This window comes from Octopus sinensis, linkage group LG26 (genome assembly GCF_006345805.1).
Source record: "Octopus sinensis linkage group LG26, ASM634580v1, whole genome shotgun sequence".
In the NCBI taxonomy this organism is placed as follows: domain Eukaryota; kingdom Metazoa; phylum Mollusca; class Cephalopoda; order Octopoda; family Octopodidae; genus Octopus; species Octopus sinensis.
The window spans coordinates 15082556-15108124 of NC_043022.1; the positions used below are offsets into that span (position 1 = coordinate 15082556).

The 25569-nt window shown below is 41.5% G+C and overlaps 1 protein-coding gene across 1 annotated transcript in view; it reads right to left on the bottom strand.

Annotated features, from left to right (window-relative positions):
• Positions 1-22744, bottom strand: part of LOC115224801 (tyrosine-protein phosphatase non-receptor type 11) — an 85382-nt gene extending 62638 nt beyond the window's left edge. Inside the window, exon 1 of the mRNA XM_029795724.2 lies at positions 22646-22744. Coding sequence (XP_029651584.1) covers positions 22646-22662 — 17 coding nt within the window. The 5' untranslated portion in view covers positions 22663-22744. The remainder of the gene's footprint in view (positions 1-22645) is intronic.
• Between the last annotated feature and the right edge of the window lie 2825 nt (positions 22745-25569).

Below are 25569 nucleotides of genomic sequence, written 5' to 3' on the forward strand. Positions count from 1 at the left end.
TGTGAATGTGTGCCTATGTGTTTATATGTGTGTGTGTGGAGAGAGAGAGAGAGAGAAAGAAAGACAGAAATGTATGTGAAGATGTGTGCATGCATAGATATATGTGTATGTGTATGAAAGTGTGTGTGTGAATGTGTGCCCATGTGTGCCTATGTGTGTGACCATGTGTGTGTGTAACTATGCATGTGAATGTATGTGTGCATATCTGTGTGTGTGTGTGTGTGTGGAGAGAGACAAATGTATGTGAAGATGTGTGCATGTATAGATGTATGTGTATGAAAGTGTGTGTGTGTGAATGTGTGCCTATGTGGGTATATGTGTGTAACCATGTGTGTGACCCTGTGTGTGAATATGTGTGTGAATGTATGTGTGTATATCTGCGTGTGTGTGTGTATGTGTTTATTTTGTACACACACACACACACACCACACACACACACACATTTCTGATATATTAATTCTGGCTCTTAGAAGCACCCCATGTGATCACAATTTGAACATTCTTAATTATCCGTTGCCAATCCAAGCCCATCTTTTATGTTTTTCCTTCTTCCTACACCTCAGAAACATAACCTATTATTATTATTCCCAATACCAAACCAAGTTTCCAAACCCAAACCACCGGATTTAATAATCTTAATTAGCAGACACTAATAGCAATCTAAATTCTCAGATACGCCCTCCTCTCTACCACACACAGACACACACACACACATGCATTTCTGTCTTAATCTTTTACTTGTTCCAGTTATATATATATATATATATATATATATATATAAAAGCACCATCCAATCGTGGCCGTTGCCAGCCTCGCCTGGCCCCCATGTCAGTGGCATGTAAAAACACCATCCGTCCGTGGCCGTTTGCCAGCTCTGTCTGGCACCTGTGCAGGTGGCATGTAAAAAGCACCCACTACACTCACGTTGGCGTTAGGAAGGGCATCCAGCCGTAGAACCACTGCCAGATCAGACTGGGCCTGATGCAGCCTTCCGGCTTCCCAGACCCCAGTTGAACCGTCCAACCCATGCTAGCATGGAAAGCGGACGCTGAATGATGATGATATATATATATAGGTACAGGTGTGGTTGTGTGATAAGAAGCTTACTTCCCAACCACATGGTTCTGGGTTCAGTCCCACTGCATGGCACCTTGGGTAAGTGTCTTCTACTATAGCCTCGGGCCGACCAAAGCCTTGTGAGTGGATTTATTAGACGGAAACTGAAAGAAGCCTGTCGTATATATACATGTATGTGTGTGCGTGTGTGTATCTTTGTATCCCCTGCCTCCCACCATGGCTTGACAACCAATGTTGGAGTACTTCCATTCCTGTAACTTAGTGGTTCGGCAAAAGGGACCGATAGAATAAGTACAAGGCTTACAGAGAATAAGTCCTGGGGTCAATTTGTTCAACTAAACAAAAAAAAAACAGCGGTGCTCCAAATGACTGAAACAAGAAAAGCAATAAAAAAATGCATATTGAGTTCTAACACCAGGTTATGAATGATACTATGCCTAAGGGAAATATCTATGATACTCTCGTGTTTTTCTCCGTCACAACATATGAATGAGAAAGGACGGGGTGATAGATGAATAAGGAAGGAAGGGGGGATGACAAACTGATAGTGGGAGCGTTTCAACTCTGTGAGCATATGTGTGTGTATGTAAAAGGGCAGTGTGCGTGTGTGTGCGCAATGGAAGTGGGATGGTGAACATTCAATGCAGAAAAGAAAAATCAAACAGCATTTCAACTCTAAAATACTATAATTATAGCCATCATTTTTGATGGCATGGGGCCAGCTAGTATGTATATATACTAGGGAGAAAAACTAGAAATAGTTGATAGCTTCTGTTACCTAGGTGACCAAGTCAGTAGCAGGGGCGGGTGTGTTGAAAGTGTAACTGCTCGAGTAAGAATAGCTTGGGCAAAGTTCAGAGAGCTCTTATCTCTGCTGGTGACAATAGGCCTCTCGCTCAGAGTAAAAGGCAGACTGTATGATGCATGTGTACGAACAGCCATGCTACATGGCAGTGAAACATGGGCCGTGACTGCTGAGGATTTGCGTAAGCTCACAAGAAATGAAGCCAGTATGCTCCGATGGATGTGTAATGTCAGTGTTCATACACGAGAGTGTAAGTACCTTGAGAGAAAAGCTGGACCTAAGAAGCATCAGTTGTGATATGCAAGAGAGACGTTTGCGCTGGTATGGTCATGTGGCAAGAATGGATGAAGATAGTTGTGTGAAAAAGTGCCATACCCTAGCGGTTGAAGGAACCTGTGGAAGAGGTAGACCCAGGAAAACCTGGGACGAGGTGGTGAAGCACGACCTTCAAACTTTAGGTCTCACTGAGGAAATGACTAGAGACCGAGACCTTTGGAAGTGTGCTGTGCGTGAGAAGACCCGGCAGGACAATGGAGACCATAACCTGGGTTGTGCCAGTCCACTTATGCATACCTTTCCTTCTGGGGACACAAAACTCTACTTGTGAAGACCTGTTGAGGCAAGTGAGAAATCAAAATCGATCAACATCAATGGAAATTGCATCTGTGATACCAGTGCCGATGGCACGTAAGAGAACCATCCGATCGTGGCCGTTGCCAGTGCCGGCCCGACTGGCCTCGTGCTGGTGGCATGTAAAAAGCACCATCCGATCGTGGCTGTTTGCCAGCCTCGTCTGGCACCTGTGCCAGTGGCACGTAAAAAGCACCCACTACACTCACGGAGTGGTTGGCGTTAGGAAGGGCATCCAGCTGTAGAAACACTGCCAGATCAGACTGGAGCCTGGTGCAGCCTCCTGGCTTCCCAGACCCCAGTCGAACCGTCCAACCCATGCTAGCACGGAAAACGAACGTTAAACGATGATGATGATGATATATATACACCGTGTTTTAACATGTATAAGTAACCCTCATGTATAAAGAACCCCCTTTTTGTGGGGTCTTAAAATTTAGAAAAAAAAGTTTTGCAAAGGATTATAATATTGTCCATGTATAAGAAACTCACATATATATTTAACCTAATTTTTTAACAAAAAATGGTTCCTTATACACATTAAAATACAGTATATATATATATATATATATATTATATGATGGGCTTATTCTTGGAGAAAATTTCTGAGAGCACTAACATAAGCCCCATCACTCGATTTATCAACCGCTGCCAGCTGCTCTGCTTAAAGAATTCTATATTTTTTCTTATTTTATTTCTCTTTATAAATCTCTGCGATAATGGATTTATTAGTACAGCTGCACTACACCCAGTCTCCTCCGTTTCCTCCCACTAGTATCAGCCAGTAAAGACTCCATCAGAAGTCTTCTTTTTAGGTCAGGCAGCATCTTCATTAGTTAACATCCACTTTTCCATGCTGGCATGGGTTGGACGGTTCGACAGGATCTGATGGTCTAAGGACTGCATTTTGCTACAGTGTCTGCTTTGGCAGGGTTTCTATGATGGGGTGCCCTTTGTAATACCAACCACTTTACAATGTATATTGGGTCCTTTCTGCGTGAAACCAACATGATTTGAGGTCAGCATGCAGCTTGAAAGACTATGAACCCCAAAGGGGGGCAACTTTATGCAAGGAGATGAGGAATAGACAGCAACAATATATGAGAAAAAAGGGCCGGGCCAGAAGAAGTTTCTTGCTGTGGAGGTCTGACATGTCCACTCACATTTTAGAAGAGAGGGTGGTGGGAAAGTGATAGAAATGTATTGATGAAGTGTCAGAGTGGGCCTTCAAGGTATGAATTGGAAAGGGGCACAGGTGCCAAAAATCATATGTGTGTGTGTGTTTATGTATGTATATATATATATATATATATATATGAGGTGCAGGGATCAGGAATACCTTATCAACACACTGATGTAATCCAGATTTGGCTAACCACATCAATTGATAGGGAACAAGCAGAATTGTTTAAGATCAACAAATAGTAAATAGTAAATAGTGAATTCACTTTGGTGGATTGCGTACACCCTACAGAGACATCATAAAGAAGAATGAAGAATAACAGATCTCCAAAATTTGTTTATCATTGTATTATTCTTATTAAATTCACAGAATGTAATAAGAATATTCTAATAAGCAAACTCTGAAGATGCATAATTCTCAATTTTTCAAATATCCGTCAAATGTAAATAATCTACATTATTCTCTGCTTTCTGCTTTGGCATGGTTTCTATGGCTGGAAGCCGTTTGTGATGCCAACCACTTTACAGAGTGGACTGGGTTCCTTTTTATGTGGCACCAGCACTTATGAGCCCGCAAGATTAGGGATGGTCAGCTGGAGATGATTGCAGGGGATGAACTTGTGTACAAGGGCAACCACACTTTTACTTAGCTTGGCATGTCTTTTCAAGCACAGCAAAACCAACAGGAGTCTCGGTCCCATGTCATCCCCTCTGCGAGTCCCAACAATTGTAGATCCCTTCTCACCACTTTGTCCCACATTTTCCTGGGTCTACCTCTTCCACATGATCGCTCTACTCTGCTTTCTGCTTTGGCATGGTTTCTATGGCTGGAAGCCCTTTGTGATGCCAACCACTTTACAGAGTGGACTGAGTTCCTTTTTATGTGCCGCCAGCACCACTGAGATCACCTTGAAGCTTGCAAGAATGGGGAGAGGGAACCCGAATGGTAGGAGAATGAAGAGCAGGGAGGAGTAAAGTCTGAGAGAGAAAAGGGTCTGAGCAGGGAGAGGGAACCCGAATGGTAGGAGAATGAAGAGCAGGAAGGAGTAAAGTCTGAGAGAGAAAAGGGTCTGAGCAGGGAGAGGGAACCCGAATGGTAGGAGAATGAAGAGCAGGGAGGAGTAAAGTCTGAGAGAGAAAAGGGTCTGAGCAGGGAGAGGGAACCCGAATGGTAAAAGAATGAAGAGCAGGGAGGAGTAAAGTCTGAGAGAGAAAAGGGTCTGAGCAGGGAGAGGGAACCCGAATGGTAGAAGAATGAAGAGCAGGGAGGAGTAAAGTCTGAGAGAGAAAAGGGTCTGAGCAGGGAGAGGGAACCCGAATGGTAGAAGAATGAAGAGCAGGGAGGAGTAAAGTCTGAGAGAGAAAAGGGTCTGAGCAGAGAGAGGGAACCCGAATGGTAGGAGAATGAAGAGCAGGAAGGAGTAAAGTCAGAGAGAGAAAAGGGTCTGAGCAGAAAAAGGTTTCTTGCTGTGGAGGCCTGACATGTCTACTCACATTTAAAGGAGAGGGTGGGAGTGAGTGGGTTGAACTGGAAAATTATAAAAAGTAATAGTAATGAGGTGATAGGGTGGATTTTCAGGGTACAAAGTGGGTAGGTACAAGTGGGGCTAGGAGTGACTGGAGAAGTACAGGATACCTATTTCTTTACTACCCACAAGGGGCTAAACACAGAGGGGACAAACAAGGACAGACAAAGGGATTAAGTCAATTACATCGACCCCAGTGCGTAACTGGTACTTAATTTATCGACCCTGAAAGGATGAAAGGTAAAGTTGACCTCGGCGGAATTTGAACTCAGAACGTAGCGGCAGACGAAATACTGCTATGCACTTCGCCCAGCGTGCTAACGATTCTGCCAGCTCGCCGCCTTGGAGTACGGGGATACCTGATAGAGTGGAACAGTTGAATAAAGATGATGATGATGATGATGGTGATGTGGTAAACAGGAAGACCAGAGAGATGAAATGCTGTGGGTAGGTTGCAGGAGTGGATGGCAAAGACGGAGAGGCGGGTGCAGTGCATCAATACATTATTTTTTTCTTTACCTCTCTGCGTTGTTTAAATATGTAAACCTGAAGCCGTCCCTTTAATCCTTTTCCTCCGTTAATCAACAAATTGAATTTTAATTATCCGTTTATTTCTATTTCCACAAAATTAACAGGTAATATAATATACATAACATCTTTGATATTGGGAGGAAAAGGGGAAAAAAAAAAAAAGGAAAGAGGTGGTGGGCATGGGTAGAGAGGACAGGAAATGAGAAATGGAAGAGGAAGGTAGAAAGAAAAAGCAGGTGGGAGTGGGGGGAGAGAGAGGGGGTGATGTGGTTTTGATTTAAACTTTTGTTTTTTTTTATTAACTCAAAATGTATTTGAGTTCATTTAAAGAGAACTTTACTGGGAAAGGAGAGAGAAGAGGCGGAGAGAGGGAAAGAGACAGAGAGAGAGGGGGGGAGAGAGAGAGAGCAAGAGAAGAAAGAGACATACAGACACATTGTAAAGGATACAAATACAGAAGATGAGCATAGCTTGGCAAATATATATATATATATATATACGAGAATATACATACATATATATATATATATTATATATATATCGAGAATATACATACATATATATATATATATATATCTTAATTCTTTTACTTGTTTCAGTCATTTGACTGCGGCCATGCTGGAGCACCGCCTTTAGTCGAGCAACTCGACCCCAGGACTTATTCTTTGGAAGCCTAGTACTTATTCTATCGGTCTCTTTTGCCAAACTGCTAAGTGACAGTGACGTAAACACACCAGCATCGGTTGTCAAGCGATGTGGGAGGACGAACACAACACACACACACACACACACACATATACATACATATATATATTATATATATATATATATATATATATATACGACGGGCTTCTTTCAGTTTCCGTCTACCAAATCCACTCACAAAGCTTTGGTCAGCCTGAGGTTATAGTAGAAGACACTTGCCCAAGGTGCCATGCAGTGGGACTGAACCCGAAACCATGTGGTTGGTAAGCAAGCTACTTACCACACAGCCACTCCTGCGCCTACACACACACACACACACACACACACACACACACATATATATATACAGAGAGAGAGAGGGTTGGCCAAAAATCACCCTACAGTAAATCAAGACTCCCTAAATACCATCTGTAATTCTGTATTGACTGGAATGGAAAAAAGGTGTCACACAAGAAGGACTTTGAACAATTTTCATGATGTTTCATATTTCGATGGTTTTTTATTAAATTCGTTCAGTCGTTAGACATAAATAGATCTTGGAATTAAATGGGCTTGATTTACTGTCAGCTGACTTTTGGCCAACTCTGTATGTGTATATATTGTTTTATTCTTTTATTTGTCTCAGTCATTTGACTGCGGCCATGCTGGAGCACTGCCTTTTAGTCGAACAAATCAACCCCAGGACTTATTCTTTGTAAGCCATTTATTCTATCGGTCTCTTTTGCCAAACCGTTGAATCGGAGAGTAAGAGAGAGACAGAGAGAGAGAGAGAAAGACAGAGAGAGAGATAAAGAGAGAGAAAGAGAAAGACAGAGAGAGAGAGAGAGAGAAAGAGAGAGAAAAACAGAGAGAGAGAGAAAGAAAGACAGAGAGAGAGAGAAAGACAGAGAGAGGGAAAGACAGAGAGAGAGAGGGAAAGACAGAGAGAGAGAGGGAAAGACAGAGAGAGAGAGGGAAAGACAGAGAGAGAGGGAAAGACAGAGAGAGAGAGAAATATATATATATATAGAGAGAGAGTAAGACAGAGAGAGGGAGAGAGAAAGACAGAGAAAGACAGATATAGAAAGAGAAAGAAAGACAAAGAAAGCGAAAGAGACGAGAGGAGAAGTTACAGTGGGTGTAGGCTGGAGCAGTGTGAGATGAATTGGGGTCCATTCATTTGTTTCACTAAAACACCTCAAGGTTGTGCCCCAGCATGGCCGGAGGTCCAGTCCAATGACTGAAACAAACAATGGACAATAAGAAATAAAATAAAATAAAACAAAACAAACAAACAAACATAAAAAAAAAACCTTTGTACATTCCTCAAAACAATTGAACCGTGTCCAATGGGTTCCAGAAACTTTGAAAAACCTTATTGTCATTCCCAACTCCCGGATCATCAATCACCACCAAGTTTGCTCAGATTCCTGGATTCTTGAAGGGGCCTGAATTGTAACCCTTGGCCAACGATGGTGGTGGTGATGGTTGAATAGGAGTGAATGTTAAACGGGGGGGTGGAGGGATACATAAAGGGGGGGGGTTGCGTGGTTCAGTGGCCACTGCCACAGTCAAAGGTTCCAGAAAAGCTGGGTGGAGATGGGTCAGAGGTCAATCAAACAATGACACATGCAAATAACTAGCCACAGCAAGCTCTCACACAAGCCTGCCCCAGCCCCCCCCGCTCCCAGCATGGACCATACCCCCTTTGCTCTTTCTTCCCCCCACCCCGGCTCACACAATAAAATAAAAACAGTGGAGCGGGGGGGGGGGGAGAGATCTCTTGTTTAATGAGGGTGGCTCAAAGGAAGGAGGGAGGGAATTAATGGAGTTAAGGGTGGAACAAAGGTAGTGTAGTATATATAGTAAGGGAAGGGGTAATTGGTGGTGGTGTGGTGGTGTTGGTGGTGGTGTGGTGGTGTTGATAGTGGCAGTGGTGTTAGTGGCGGCAGTGGTGGTGTGGTGGTGTTGGTGGTGGTGTTGATGTTGGTAGTGGTGGTGGTGGTGTTGTTGGTGTGGTGGTGTTGGTGTGGTGGTGTTGGTGGTAGTGGTGTTGGTGTTGATAGTAGCAGTGGTGTTAGTGGCGGCAGTGGTGGTGTGGTGGTATTGGTGGTGGTGGTGGTGTTGGTGGTGGTGGTGTTGGTGGTAGTGTTGGTGGTGGTGGTGCTGTTGCTGGTGGTGGTGGTGCTGTTGCTGGTGGTGTTGATAGTAGCAGTGGTGTTAGTGGCAGCAGTGGTGGTGTGGTGGTGTTGGTGGTGGTGTTGATGTTGGTAGTGGTGGTGGTGGTGTGGTGGTGTTGGTGGTAGTGGTGTTGGTGGTAGTGGTGGTGGTGTTGGTGTTGATAGTAGCAGTGGTGTTAGTGGCAGCAGTGGTGGTGTGGTGGTGTTGGTGGTGGTGTTGATGTTGGTAGTGGTGGTGGTGGTGTTGTTGGTGTGGTGGTGTTGGTGTGGTGGTGTTGGTGGTAGTGGTGTTGGTGTTGATAGTAGCAGTGGTGTTAGTGGCGGCAGTGGTGGTGTGGTGGTGCTGTTACTGGAGGTGGTGTTGGTGGTGTTGTTATTGGTGATAGTGTTGGTGGTGGAATTGGGGATTATGGTTGTGGTGTTGGTAACTGTGGTGGTGGTGGTGGTGGTGTTGGTGTTGGTGGTGGTGGTGATGATGGAATGACAGGCAGAGGAAGCCAGACACTTTACAGAGAAACAGGAAATATGTAAAGAAAAGATAAAACAGACACAATGAAAATTCTAAGTCTAAAGGTTGGGCCTGCAGCCAGGCCCTTCACAATACCCTCAAAGCTAGGAACTTTTCAGCACACCCTCAGGTATACATGTGTGTGTGTGGTGGGGTACAGTAATCCCTCACTGGTTTATTATTTAAGTTACATGGATTCCTCCATGGTGTCATTTTGCATTTATAATAAAATATATACAAATTATAAAAATAATATTAAAAAAATATACAGTACAGTACTGTTTCTACTTTGTGGATTTTCACCTATCGTGATGGTCGTGTGTGGAACATAACACCCAACGTCTGTTGTCCATGCTGGCATGGGCTGGACAGTTTGACCAGGGCTGGCAAGCTGGAAGGCTACACCAGACTCCAGTCTGATTTGGCATGGTTTCTACAGCTGGATGCCCTTCTGTGTACACACACACACACACACATACATACATATGTATATATATATATATATATATATATATATATATATATATATATATATATATATACATACATATACACCAAATCCACTCTGGAGGTGTTAATCAACCCAAGGCTATAGTAGAAGACACTTACTCAAGGAGTCATGCAGTGAAACTGAACTTGAGATCATGTGGTTAGGAAACAAACTTCCTAACCACACAGCCATACCTCTGCTTATATACATGCATGTCATCATCATCATCATCATTTAACGTCCTTTGTCCATGCTGGCATGGGTTGGACTATTTGTCTGGGCTGGCATGCTGGAAGGCTGTACCAGGCTCCAATCTGATCTGGCAGTGTTTGTACAGCTGGATGCCCTTCCTAACACCAACCACTCCGAGAGTGTAATGGGTGCTTTTACATGCCACCAGCAAGGGTGCATTTATGTGCTACTGGCACAGGTGCCAATTTGCGTGACACCAGTACCTGCCACGACTGCAATTTTACTCAGCTTGATGGGTCTTCTTCTCAAGCATGTGAAGCCCAACACTCGAAAGGAACTTGGTCACTTTTGCCTCCATGAGGCCCAACGCTGAAAAGGAACTCAGCCACTTTGTCTCCATGAAGCCCAATGTTCAAAAGACGTTTCTTGCATGTCACCAGCACAGGTGCACTTGGCTTGACCAGATCCTCTCAAGCACAGCACATCGCCAAAGGCCTCGGTGACCACTCATTGCCCCTGTGAGACTCAAAGGGCAGCAAGCTGGCAGAATTGTTAGCACGCCGGGCGAAATGCTTAACGGTATTTTGTCTGCCGTTACATTTTGAGTTCAAATTCCGCCGGGGCTGACTTTGCCTTTCATCCTTTCGGGGTCGATAAATTAAGTACTAGTTGAGTACTGGGGTCAATGTAATCGACTTAATACCTTTGTCTGTCCTTGTTTGTCTCCTCTATGTTTAGCCCCTTGTGGGCAATAAAGAAATAAGATCATGCTTCACCCCTCATCCCATGTCTTCCTGGGTCTACATTCTACTTCAGGTTCCCTCCACAGTTAGAGATCGGCACTTCTTTAAACAGCTGTCCTCATCCATATGCATCATATTACCAAACCAGTGCGGTCGTCTCTCTTGCACACCACATCTGATGTGGTGGTACATGGACTAGTGGTTAGAGCAGAGGGATCGCGGGTTCGAATCTCAGACCGGGTGATGTGTGTGTTTATGAGCGAAACACCTAAGCTCAACGCGACTCCGGCAGAAGGTAATTCAATGGAAATTGTAGCTGTGATATCAGTGCCGATGGCACGTAAGAGAACCATCGATTGTGGCTGTTGCCCTGGCCCCTGTGCTGGTGGCACGTAAAAAGCACCCACTACACTCACGGAGTGGTTGGCGTTAGGAAGGGCATCCAGCCATAGAAACTTATGAAAATAAGATATTTGTACTCAGAGCCAGAAGTGGTTTCAGCCAGGTTGGTAGCGAAAGGGTTAAGAATTGTTTCTCTATTATATATTTTAACCCTTTCATTACTGTATTTATTTTGAGATGCTCTGCGTTTCTTTCAATTAATTTTAAATATAACAAAGAATTTAGTAAAACAACTTAGTTATCATTAAGCTAGTGTTAGGAACTTCTGCTGACTCTTTCACCACAACTTTTTCTCACTCTTTCTTCCTGCATCTTGCAGGTCACCTGCGACGGACCGGCGTCCCGTCCAGGTGGAGAACCTATATGCCAAGGAAACCGGGAAACCAGCTCTTTATGAGCCAGGCTTGGTTTGAGAAGGAACATCTGATGCCACTCATGCCTAATTTACACTGACATTGCATGTCCAGCGAAGCATAGTGGCTTCATTTCCTTCAAGCCTACGCATATCCTCACCTGTCACAGCTCATGTGTCACTGCTATGCAGCAAACCTGTTGGCCCACGGATATCAAACAATCGGCCTTTCACCCCCGAGAGGAAAGTATATTATAATCATAAAGTAATCTGATCTGAAGGATCCTGGTATATGAAAGATTGTAATCCTCAACATGTTATTTGTGCTGTGGCTAAACTGGTGAGTCATTTACTTGTAAACAACTTGAAAGTAATCTTTTATGATCAGCTAAATTGCTTTTGTGTGTGTTAGAAGTTATGCAACAAATTTTGTTTAGCTATGAAACATATGTAGTCTTCGTGGAATAAGCTGCCGGACGAGATAGTGAAGATGCCGACGACCGCTCGGTTCAAAGTCTCTCTTGACCAGAAATGGCCTGAACTCTTTGCATGAACACCCTCCCTGTACATAACTCCATGTCCCCCTACATGGCCTTGCTTTTTGCTTTTTGAGCCAAAAAATTAACTTAACTTAATTCATCTCTTCCATTCCTCACACTTTCAGATTATATATATATATAAATATATACGCACATACATACACGCACACACTGTACTCTTTTCTGTAATTTGACTGCGGCTATGCTGGAGCACCACATTCGGTCGAGCAAATCGACCCCAGGACTTATTCTTTGTAACCCTAGAACTTATTCTATCGGTCTCTTTTGCCAAACCACTAAGTTACGGGGATGTAAACACACCAGCATCGGTTGTCAAGGAATGTTGGGGGGACAAACACAGACACAAACACGCACACACACACACATATATATATACATATATATGACGGGCTTCTTTCAGTTTCCGTCTACCAAATCCACTCACAAGGCTTTGGTCGACCTGAGGCTATAGTAGAAGACATTTGCCCAAGGTGCCATGCAGTGGGACTGAACCTGGAACCATGTGCTTGGTAAGCAAGCTACTTACCACACAGCCGCTCCGGCGCCTATGTATTTCATGATATATGAAATTCAATTTTTTCTTAAAAAAAAAAAAAACCCTCAAAAATCCCCCTGGTTCCTATATGTGAAGGTGGGCCTTCCTTAAGCTAATTTTGTCCCTGATGCTCACTACTATAGGTTATTCTTAATCCAGCTGATCCCTTCTGCCTTAGCCTAACTTCAGCAATAATTCTTATTTCTTTATTGCCCATAAGGGGCTAAACAGAGAGGACAAACAAGGACAGACAAAGGGATTAAGTCGATTACATTGAACCCAGTGCATAACTGGTACTTATTTAATCGACCCCAAAAAGATGAAAGGCAAAGTCGACCTTGGCGACAGAGCCAGAAGTGGTTTCGGCTGGGTTCGTATCAAAAGGGTTAGGAATTGTTTCTCTATTATACATTTTAACCCTTTCGTTACTGTATTTATTTTGAGATGCTTTGTGTTTCTTTCAATTGATTTTAAATATAACGAAGAGTTTAGTAAAATGACTTAGTTATCATTAAGCTAGTTTTAGGAACATAAATTGTGACTAAGGTTTGGTGGAAGATTTTAATTCAGAACTTTTGTAAACAAGACATTTGTACTACAGAGCCAGAAGTGGTTTCAGCCAGGTTGGTATTGAATGGGTTAAGAATTGTTTCTCTATTATATATTTTAACCCTTTTGTTACCCTATATCTGTTGAGATGCTCTGTGTTTTTTTCAATTAATTTAAAATATAACAAAGAATTTAGTAAAACAACTTAGTTATCATTAAGCTAGTGTTAGGAACATAAATTGTGACTAAGGGTTGGTGGAAGATTTTAATTCAAAACTTATGAAAACAAGACATTTGTACTACAGAGCCAGAAGTGGTTTCAGCCAGATGATAATGGAAGGGTTAGGATGTGTCGCACATAATGTGGGGTGGGCTTATATCACACCAAATGTGGTAATACCTTAACTGAAATCAGGTCATCAAAGTGTCCTACTGCATCGCAGGACAAGGTTTATGCTGGATATATAGACATTAAAACTGTGTATTACCTGTCATAGGAGGTGGGGGGGACAATGTGAAGACATGGAGACACAGGTGAGCAGGAAGCCGGATACCTGCTCATATAGGTAGACAGTCCTACACATGCATGCACACACACACACACCAGAGGATCTATTCCAGTCCACTCATACACACAAACAGCAGTAGATACATACAAAGGTATACATACATACAAACACACACACAGAGAAAAGCATATGCACACATGCACACACAAAACTATACACACACACTCACTCAAGTATACATACACACACAACTATATACGCAGGCGCCGCGTGTGCACACACAAGGAGAAAGAGGGAAGTATATAAGATTGCTAGGTATAGGGTTTGAGGGCAGGGGGGGGGGCTGAAGAGACAGACAGACAGACAGACAGGCAGGTAAACTGACAGACAGGCAGAGTTGGTGAGTGTCAGCAACTGAAAGGAGGACAATTATTGGGGGGAGGGGAGTGACAGACACTGGGGGTTTATTTATTGTTGAACTGTGACAAGAGGACAGGTATTTGGGTGGATGGATGGGTAAGGGTGGGCAGAGGGGGGAAAAATGAAAGGATAGATTGAGGGTGGGAGGAAGAGGAGGAGGAGGAGGAGAACAGGTGGAGAATGGAGAGGGGGGGGTGTTTGAGTGAGAGGGTGAAGGAAAAGCTTGTTGAGATTAGCAGAGAGAGAGAGAGAAAGAGAGAGAGGAGGGAAGGCAGAAAGGAGTAAAAGGAAGAGGGATAGAGGGAGGAAAAGAGAGAGAGAGGGGGAAAGGGGCATAGGGAGGAAGACCAAGCAAAAGACAAAGATGGTGTCTGTTGGGGGGAGGAGGATCACACACACACAGACACACACACTAATACACAGTACTGTTCACACACACACACACACAAACACACCAGTATGCAGTTACATACACACACACAGACAAACAATAATAGACTTAAGGAAATACAAAGGTGATAGTGTCACAACTGTTCCCCCACCTTACCACCACCCCACTTTAATCACAAGTACTTTCACCCACCCCACCCCACCCTCTCCACCATCATTTGTACTATCACCAGCAAGGTCACCACCACCCTAACTGATTTCTCTCTCTCTCTCTCAGCACCACCTGGCTTTTTCATGTTAAAAAATAATAACCCCAAGCACAGGACCACCCTGTCTGGAAAAGCTGCACCAACAGGAGGTGACACCCCCTACAAACAGAATTTCAGGGATGACACAAACCCTACTTGTGAAGACCTGTTGAGGCAAGTGAAAATGAAAATCGAAATCGATCAACATCAATGGAAATTGTAGCTGTGATACCAGTGCCGATGGCACGTAAGAGAACCAGCCGATTGTGGCCGTTGCCAGCCTCGTCTGGCCCCCGTGCCGGTGGGTGGCACGTAAAAAGCACCCATTACACTCACGGAGTGGTTGGCGTTAGGAAGGGCATCCAGCCGTAGAAACTTTGCCAGATCAGACTGGGCCTTCTGGCTTCCCGGACCCCAGTTGAACCGTCCAACCCATGCCAGCATGGAAAGCAGACGTTAAACGATGGCGATGATGATGATGATGACAAAGGAAATGTGAGCTGCGCAAGTCTTGAAAGCAACCGGTTGCCTTCCGTTCCCAGCAGACCCTTCCAAGCATGCATCAGGACTGCTTGGACACACCAAATGCACTTGGGACCCATCTTCTCCCATGTGATGTCCTCGGTCATGTTGACAAGGATGGACAAACATTGTTATTTATAGAACTGATAAACCCTCTCTCAAAGGCAATGAGCTGGCAGAAATATTAGCATGCCGAGCAAAATGCTTAGTAGTACTTCATCCATCTTTACATTCTGAGGTCAAATTCCGCCGAGGTTGACAAATCGAGTACCAGTTGTGAATCGGGGATTGATCTAAGTGACTGGCCTCCTTCTCCAAAATTCTGGACCTTGTGCCCAGAGCAGAAAAGAATATCTAAACGGTTGAAGGCAGCAAGCTGGCAGACACATAAGCATGCCGGGTGAAATGCTTAGCGGTATTTCATCTGCGTTACGTTGTGAGTTCAAATTCTGCCGAGGTCAACTTTGCCTTTCATCCTTTCGGGGTCGATAAATTAAGTACCAGTTACGCACTGGGGTTGATGTAATCGACTTAATACCTATGTCTGTCCTTGTTTGTCCACTCTGTGTTTAGCCCCTTGTGGGTAATAAAGAAATAGGTATTTCATCTGTGTTTACGTTCTGAGTTCAAATTCCGACGAGTTCGACAAATTAAGTACCAGCTGTGTACTAGGGTCAATCTAATTGACTGGCCCCCTCCCCCAAAATTCTTGGCCTTGTGCCTAGAGTAGAAAAGAATGTTCAAAAGGCCGAAGGTGGGAAGCTGGCAGAAACGTTAGCACACTGGGTAAAATGCTTAGCAGTATTTCATCTGTCTCTATGTTCTGAGTTCAAATTCCATCAAGGTCAACTTTGCCTTTCATCCTTTTGGGGTCGATAAATCAAGTACCAGTTTCATACTGGGATTGATCTCATCGACTGGCCTCCACCCTCCCAAAAATTTTGGGCCTTGTGCCTAGAGTAGAAAAGAATAAACCCCCTTTCAAAAGGGATAGATACATATTAAACTCTAACAGTTCCCTTTTCTCTGGATACACACACGGCCCTTTATTATTTGCTAAGTTGGTTTTAAATCAGGGTCCCTTTCTGCAATATCTACTCAGTCTATCCCTATCTATCAAAGTTCCAGCCTTATGCTTCTTTTAGTTTCCACCTACCAAATCCATTCACAATGGCTTTGGTTGCCCCGTTCCCTCGACAACCGATGTTGGTGTGTTTACATCCCCCGTAACTAAGTGGTGCAGCAAAAGCGACTGATAGAATAAGTACTAGGCTTACAAAGAATAAAGTCCCGGGAATTGATTTCTTCAACGAAAAAAAGAAAAGCCCCTTTAAGGTGGTGCTCCAGCATGGCCCCCACCCCACAGTCAAAATAACAAACAAGTAAAAAAAAATAAAAATAAAAAAAATAAAAGAATAGTATAAACACACATCATATTTAAACATCCCCTTTTCCAAGGCTGCATGGGGTTAGACAGAATTGGGTCAGAAGGAGGGGGAGAAGAGAGGGGGGTGACAAGTGTATTTAGCAGTTACAGAAAACAAAGGGACACTTGTAAAGGACAATATTACTGTTACTACTGCTGCTGCTGCTACTACTACTTCTACTTCTACTACTACTACTACTACTACTACTAACGCCACCTATAGGAGGAGTATAGATAATTTTAGTAGTTTCTGTGCTGTCAATTTGACTGTGGCCATGCTGGAGCACTGCCTTTAGTCGAACAAACTTTCAAGTAAATTCTCAAATATTAATTATCACCATCACCATCATCATCAACATCATCGTCATCATCGTTGCCGTCATCAAGAGCCTCATCAGCGTTATGGCTGGGCGATTAATAAGCTTGCTTTGAAACCAAGTCACTTCAGGTTCAGACCCACTGTGTGACGCTTTGGGCAAGTTGGCCCTGGGCTGACCAGTGCCTTTGTGAGTGGACTTGGTAGGAAGAAGCTGTGAGGAAGCCCATTGTATGTGTATACATATGTGTGTGTGTGTTTTGCAGCCTTCATGATGCAATTGGATAAATTTTGAAAAAAATATCCAAAGGCGTAGGACTGGCTGTGTGGTAAGTAGCTTGCTTACGAACTACATGGTTCCAGGTTCAGTCCCACTGCGTGGCATCTTGGGCAAGTGTCTTCTACTATAGCCTTAGGCCTGCCAAAGCCTTGTGAGTGGATTTGGTAGACAGAAACTGAAAGAAGCCCATCATATATATATATATGTGTGTGTGTGTGTGTATGTGTGTATATGTTTGTGTGTCTGTGTTTGTCCCCCCAACATCGTTTGACAACCGATACTAGTGTGTTTACTTCCCTGGTTCGGCAAGAGAGACCGATAGAATAAGTACTGGGCTTAGAAAGAATAAGTCCCGGGGTCGATTTGCTCGACTGAAGGCGGTGCTCCAGCATGGCCGCAGTCAAATGACAGAAACACTGCCTTCATAATAATAATAAATAAGGATTTCATTTATTTGCCACAAGGGCAAAGGATGAGGGGAACAATACAGACAGATAAAGTGTAGGGATTTACATATAATAATGAAATGATAAAAAAAAGGGGTAAATATACAGGGTATACACTGAAAAAGAAGGGACAAATGCATAGCATACAAAGGTAAAAAAAAAAGGGGGAGGATGATAGAGATGTGGCCCTCCAGATACAGGAACGCCTCTAGGGATAATCGAGGAACCTCACTGTCTTTGATTTCCCTGAAACCCTAGGAACAGGCGCCCTCTCCAATTCCTTCTCTCCAACTCACAGGTCTACCCATAGAGAGGTACCATCCATTCTTGCCATTTTCGCAACTTTCACTCGCCTTTCAATAAACTCACTCAAAGACAGCACTTCACTCGAAGACAGCACTTCACTCGAAGACAGCACTTCACTCTCCACTCTCAATTTCCTTTTCGAGTGAAACCTGAAACGGTCAGTGAGAGCCCTACCAAAGAGGAAAGTATCTGTCCTCGTGCCTTTCAGCGTTGTCCACCAAACAACCTCTTTCGCTACAGCCACCAATAATAATAATAACAATAATAATAATAATAATAAAAATTACAATTATGATAATTACGTAATAATAACAAGAACAAAAATAATTATGTAATAATAACAAAAATAAATATAATAATTAAGAATAAAACAACTAATAATTATGTAATGAGAGATGGCAATAATTATGTAATAATGATAATAATAATAATAATAATAATAATAATAATAATAATAATAATTATGCAGTAATAAAGATGATGAAAATTATGTAATAATAATAATATTAATAGTAACAATAATAATAATAATAATTTTGTAACAAGAAGTGAAATAAAAAAAACATGATAAAAATTTCTTTTATAAACAATAAAAGACATTTATAGTCAAAGAGGGGTGAAATGGGATGTGGTGAAGGTCATGCAAGGATTTGATTTTATTTTTTTTTTTTTTTTTTGTTAATTTTACTTTATGACAAGTTTTCTTCATTTACATCAGTGGTTCTCAACCATTTTTTACTAACGGGCCCCTTCAATTTCTGTTTTACCCTACTAGACTCCTGTCGTCATCTGATGTATATATATATATAAAGAAAAATCCTATTATTTTTGTAATTAAACATTATTAGAAACTGTATCAAAAAAAAAAAAATCATTAAATATTTCATGTGTTGTAGAAGTATAACAGATCTTGTTGCCCTTAATTTTTGACAACAAAATCTTGTTTGGACCCTTAATTTTTGACAACAAAATCTTGTGTGGACCATTAATTTTTGACAACAAAATCTTGTGTGGACCCTTAATTTTTGACAACAAAATCTTGTATGGACCCTTAATTTTTGACAACAAAATCTTTTATGGTCCCTTAATTTTTCACAACAAAATCTTGTATGGACCCTTAATTTTTGACAACAAAATCTTGTATGGACCCTTAATTTTTGACAACAAAATCTTGTATGGACTCATAATTTTTGACAACAAAATCTTGTATGGACCCTTAAGGGTCACAGAGACCCTCCCTGGTTGAGAACCTCTGATTCACTACAGCATTATGGTATTCAAGCCTTTTCTTTCGGTAATAAAACGGAGGAAAATGAAATGAATTGGTTAAAGAAACTGGCTATCAAAAGCAATGTTGAGTTTGGCTCAGTTTGAGCTTAGCTCTACTCTACAGCGCTTGGTACATGACATGCAGCAACAAGAACCATAACACTAATGGAAGAAATCTCGGATTTATAGGTGGGAGAAAATGGGAAGTTGCGACAATCATGCACTGATGCTGGTTTCTTAAGCAGACCAAGGAAGTCTGCGAGTTTGGTAGCGGAACGGAACCGGAGGTGGAGGTGTTTGTATATTTTGGTAAATACATAAGCGAGGTATATGAAATGGTTTGCATTAACTTGGTAAAATGATAGCGATGATGTGGAGGGAGGGAGAATGAAGTGAATTAAATGAAACCCAGTATATTACTGGTACACAATACCAGTCCATGGATGTGTGGTTAAGAAGTTTGCTTCTTAGCTTAGCATGGTTTTCGGATCAGTCCCACTGTATGGTACCTTGAGCAAGTGCCTTCTTTTAAAGCCCTGGGCCAAGCAATGCTTTCTGAAGGAAATTGCTAGATGGAAACTAAAAGAATCCTGCTTATTGTATCCTCATCGTTTAACGTCCATTTTCCGCACTAGCACGAGTTGGACGGTTCGACCGGGGTTGGGAAGCCAGGGGCTGCACCAGGCTCCAGTCTGATCTGGCAGTGTTTCTACAGCTGGATGCCCTTCCTAACGCCAACCACTCCGCGAGTGTAGTGGGTGCTTTTTACGTGCCACCGGCACAGGTGACAGGGGAGTCTGCCATCGGCCACGATCGGTTGGTGCTTTTAATGTGCCACCGGCACGGAAGCCAGCCATGTAAATACCCACACTTTGTCTGTCTGTATTGTTCCCCTCATCCTTTGCCCTTGTGGCAAATAAATGAAATCATTATTATTATTATGAAGGTAATGTTTCTGTCATTTGACTGTGGCCATGCTGGAGCACCGCCTTTAGTTGAACAAATTGACCCCAGGACTTATTCTTTGTAAGCATAGTGCTTACAAGAGTAAAGAGTATACGATTTATTTATTATTTTGCACATTACTTCATCATCGTTATATGTTTTATCTTATATTTAATTTTTCTATAATATGTCATTTTCTAGATGGTATAATTTAATTTTTCATTATCGAATTGATAAAAGGTGTCTTTTTTTCTAATTTATACACACACACACACATATATAATAATAAAGGGTAAAAATCATTAATGATTTTTACCAAGTGGTAAGTGCAGAAATAAAACCTCATAGGTAAATTAATATAAATATTTTATAATTATAAACATAATTATAACAAGGGCTTGGCTTGTGCCTCACCATGCACTGAAAAATAGACGTCAATAGACACTATTACCACCATAAATTCTCCGAGAATATGTGATGTGTTTATTCTCAGAGAATATATAAAATATATATATATATATACATACTCATACATACATGCACACATACTTTTAGTTAAAATTTCTGCCGATTAAAAATAAAGATAAAAAAAGTTTAAGCAAAATATATGATTAGCAGACATCTTAGCTGCTAATTCCATACCATATTCCTTAGTTTATTTACCTGTCAGAGCCAATTAGTTTACCTGACAATATTTAGCTTTGCTCCTTTACATTTCCAATTCAAACCTTACTTATGTTGGAGTTACCTTTCATTCTACCTGGTTGATGAAGTACCAGGAAAGTATCAGGACAGATATACCGTTTTGTAATGTGTGGAGATGCAATGGCCCAGTGGTTAGGGCAGTGGACTCGCGGTCATAGGATCGCGGTTTCGATTCCCAGACCAGGCGTTGTGAGTGTTTATTGAGCGAAAACACCTAAAAGCTCCACGAGGCTCCGGCAGGGGATGGTGGTGATCCCTTCTGTACTCTTTCACCACAACTTTCTCTCACTCTTACTTCCTGTTTCTGTTGTACCTGTATTTCAAAGGGCCGGCCTTGTCACTCTCTGTGTCACGCTGAATATCCCCGAGAACTACGTTAAGGGTACACGTGTCTGTGGAGTGCTCAGCCACTTAGACGTTAATTTCACGAGCAGGCTGTTCCGTTGATTCGGATCAACCGGAATCCTCATCGTCGTAACCGACGGAGTGCTTCCTAAAAAAAATTTTAATGTGTATAACGAACCCTTTTTTGTCAAAAATTAGGTTAAAAAAATATGGGAGTTTCTTATACATAGATAGTATTATAATCCCTTATAAAACCGTTTTTCTAAATTTTAAACCCCCAAAATTACAGGGTTCCTTATACACGTTAATTGTTTGTTTGCCCTGCTCTCCTATAGAAAACGAAGCTTTATGCTTGCATGTGCCTTATGCCTGCCCAGGCCCCTGCAACAGCAGGAACCCTACATAGATGCAGGCATGTGCCAACATTAGCAAATTCTTTTATTAAGGTACCAAGGGAATACCAGTAAAAAGTTCTTGATAAGAGATTTTTGTCCTTTTTTTTTTATTATGTCAACTTTGGTTTCACTTTGGTCCCTTGGTTTAGCGTTTCACATTTGGAAACCATTTCATATTCACTGCTTAGGAATAAATGAATGAATGAATGAAGATGGATGGCAGATGTAGAGATTAACGAATGATTGTATGTGTGAAAGGATGGGCATAAACATCACAACATCTTTCTTTCTTAGAAAGAAAAATAAAAAGTAGTCGGAGGTGAAAAGTTTCATATTGGTCCATAGAAAAAAAATCACATATTTGTCACAAGCTCTCAATCTCAGGACAGGTTCGCCTGTTTTCAATGTCACACACACACACACACGTGCATGTGCGCACACATTCTTTCCCTGCAATCTCTCTCTTCTTCACTCTCACTCAGGCCCTCACTCCCACTCATGCTCTCTCTCACTCACTCACTCAGGCTCTCTCACTCATCCAGGCTCTGTTTCACTCAGTCATGCTCTCTCTCTCTCTCACACACTCAGGCTCTCCACTCACTCACACTCTCTACTCACTCACATTCAGGTTCTCCACTCACTCACACTCTCTACTCACTCACACTCAGGTTCTCCACTCACTCACACTCTCTACTCACTCACACTCAGGTTCTCCACTCACTCACACTCAGGATTTCCACTCACTCACACTCAGGATTTCCACTCACTCACACTCAGGATTTCCACTCACTCACACTCAGGCTCTCCACTTACTCAAGCTCTCTCTGTCTCACCCAATCATGCTTTCTCTCTCTCTCTCACACACTTAGGCACTCTCTCTCTCTCTCTCTCTATCTCTCCCTGTAGGAAGAAGGGTCGTTTGCCGGTTCGGTTCAGTTCAGTTCGGTTCGATGCAGGTAGTAAGGATGGAGTTTACAAACTAGCAGATGAGGAAGACAAGGATGGGACGAGGAAGGCGGAGGATGCAGAGGAAAGGAAACAGGGGGGGTGAAAAATAAAACACAAAAAAAAAGTTTTAAAAAAAAAGGAAAAAAAAAAAAGAAAAAAATTAACCCAGTGGGTGTATATATATATATATGTATATATATATTTGTGAATGTAGTTTGGAACAACAGACCTAAATTGTTTCAACATTATTGGTGCTTCTCTGCTGCATAGACGGACCCTTCCCTTCGTGCAGGCAATACGGTTCTGAAAGAATGTAACAAGTAAGGAAAGTTTAGCCAGGAAGGGCTTGGCTCAGATTTTTTTTTCAAAACATCATTATCGTTAATATTAAAAGATGATAATTAACTTAACACGCCAGATCACCCACCACCACCACCACAACACAAACAGTTATAATACTAGTACAACTACTACTACGACTACTACTATTGTTTCTGTTAATTAGTGAAAGTTAACGAGGAGAGGGTTGGCTGTTAGTTTATTATTATTATTACTATTATTATTATTATTACTATTACTATTATTATTATTACTATTATTATTATTACTATTACTATTATTATTACTATTATTACTATTATTATTATTATTACTATTACTATTATTATTATTATTATTACTATTATTACTATTACTATTATTATTATTATTACTATTACTATTATTATTACTATTATTACTATTATTATTATTATTACTATTATTATTATTATTATAGGCAGTGAGCTGGCAGAATTGTTAGCACGCCGAGAAAATTGCTTAGCGCCATTTTGTCGGTCTTCACTTTCTGAGTTCAATTTCTGCTGAGGTCGACTTTGCTTTTTATCCTTTCGGGGTCGATAAGTTAAGTACCAGTGAAACACTGGGTGTCGACGTAATCGACTATTCCCCTCCCCCAAAAAATTTCAAGCCTTGAGCCTATAGGTGAAAGGATTATTATTATTATTATTATTATTATTATTATTAAGGCAGTGGGGTAGCAGAACTGTTAGTATGCCGGGCGATATACTCAGTGGCATTTCTTCTGTCTTGAGAATCCGTGTTCAAATTCCACTGATGTCGACTTTGCATATCATCTTTTAAGGGTCAATAAAAAAAATACCAGTGAAGTATACCAACAGTTTGAACAAGAAAGCAGCGAATTTAGACTTATTTGCTTACAATTCGACCAGCTCTTGAAAACAATATACACACCTTAATATATGCTTATTCAGTAAGATACAAATATACACTATTAATATCCAGCACAAGTCCACATTCTCAAACAAAAGAAGAGACTACATATTTAACCCTTTCATGACCAACCTGGCTGAAACCACCTCTGGCTCTGTAGTACAAATGTCTTGTTTACAAAAGTTTTGAATTAAAATCTTCCACCAAACCTTGGTCACAATTTATGTTGCTAACACTAGCTTAATGATAACTAAGTTATTTTACTAAATTCTTTGTTATATTTTAAATTAATTGAAAGAAACACAGAGCATCTCAACAGAAATAGGGTAACAAAAAGGGTTAAATATATAATAAAGAAACATTTCTTAACCTTTTTGATACCAACCCATCTGAAACTGCCTCTGGGTCTGAGTACAAATGTCTTGTTTTCAAAAGTTTTGAATTAAAATCTTCCACCAAACCTTAGTCACAATTTATGTTCCTAACACCAGCTTAATGATAACTAAGTTATTTTACTAAATTCTTTGTTATATTTAAAATCAATTGAAAGAAACACAGAGCATCTCAACAGAAATAGGGTAACAAAAGGGTTAAAATGTATAATAGAGAAACAATTCTTAACCCATTCGATACCAACCTGGCTGAAACCACTTCTGGCTCTGAGTACAAATGTCTTGTTTACAAAAGTTTTGAATTAAAATCTTCCACCACACCTTAGTCACAATTTATGTTCCTAATACTAGCTGAATGATAACTAAGTTATTTTACTAAATTCTTCGTTATATTTAAAATTAATTGAAAGAAAGACAGAGCATCTCAAAATAAATAGGGTAACGAAAGGGTTAAACAAACGAACCGATATATTCACCTGATTAATAATGAATTCACCCAATTTTACTTTCCATTTAATATTCTAATAACACATTATTAAAATTTAAATGCACAAAGTCAAATGAAACGGGTTCAAATTCTACTATGGCTATTTTAGGTAATCAAATGGCTGTAACCGAGAACTATGAAATACATCAGAAAGCCTTTCTACAATCTACATAATTACATAAAATCACAAAAACCAGTCAAGCCCTATATATATATTGTTTCTGGTATGACGGTGGTGAGCTGGCAGAATCGTTAGCACGCCGGGCGAAATGCTTAGCGGTATTTCGTCTGTCGTTACATTCAGAGTTCAAATTCCGCCGAGGTCAACTTTGCCTTTCATCCTTTCGAAGTCGATTAAATAAGTACCAGTTACGCACTGGGGTCGATATAATTGACTTAATCTGTTTGTCTATCCTTGTTTGTCCTCTCTGTGTTTAGCCCCTTGTGGGTAGTAAAGAAATAGGTATTTCGTCTGCTGTTACGTTCTGAGTTCAAATTCCGCCAAGGTCGACTTTGCCTTTCACCCTTTCGGGGTCGATAAATTAAGTACCAGTTATGCACTGGGGTCGATATAATCGACTTAATCCGTTTGTCTGTCCTTGTTTGTCCTCTCTGTGTTTAGCCCCTTGTGGGTAGTTAAGAAATATATATATAGATATATATTGTTTCTGGTATAGATTAATATTACAAAGAAATATTACTGGTCCCTGGCACATTGGCAAAAAACCCAAAAAAAACTGCTGGTACGCCTCGTCAGATAGTTTGAGAAGCACTGGCTCTAGTACACGTGGCCTAGTGGTTAAGCTGTTACACTCCTCATGATCGCAGGATCATGGTTTCAATTCCTAGACCGAGTGGTGTGTTGTGTTCTTGAACAAAACACTTCGTCTCACATAGCTCTGCGATCCCCTCCACACCCGATGCGTGGTACACTTGTGCAACAGTTCAGGCAATGCCGACTTGGTGGAGGCGCAATGGCCCAGTGGTTAGGGCAGTGGACTCGCGGTCGTAGGAACGCAGTTTCGATTCCCAGACCGGGCG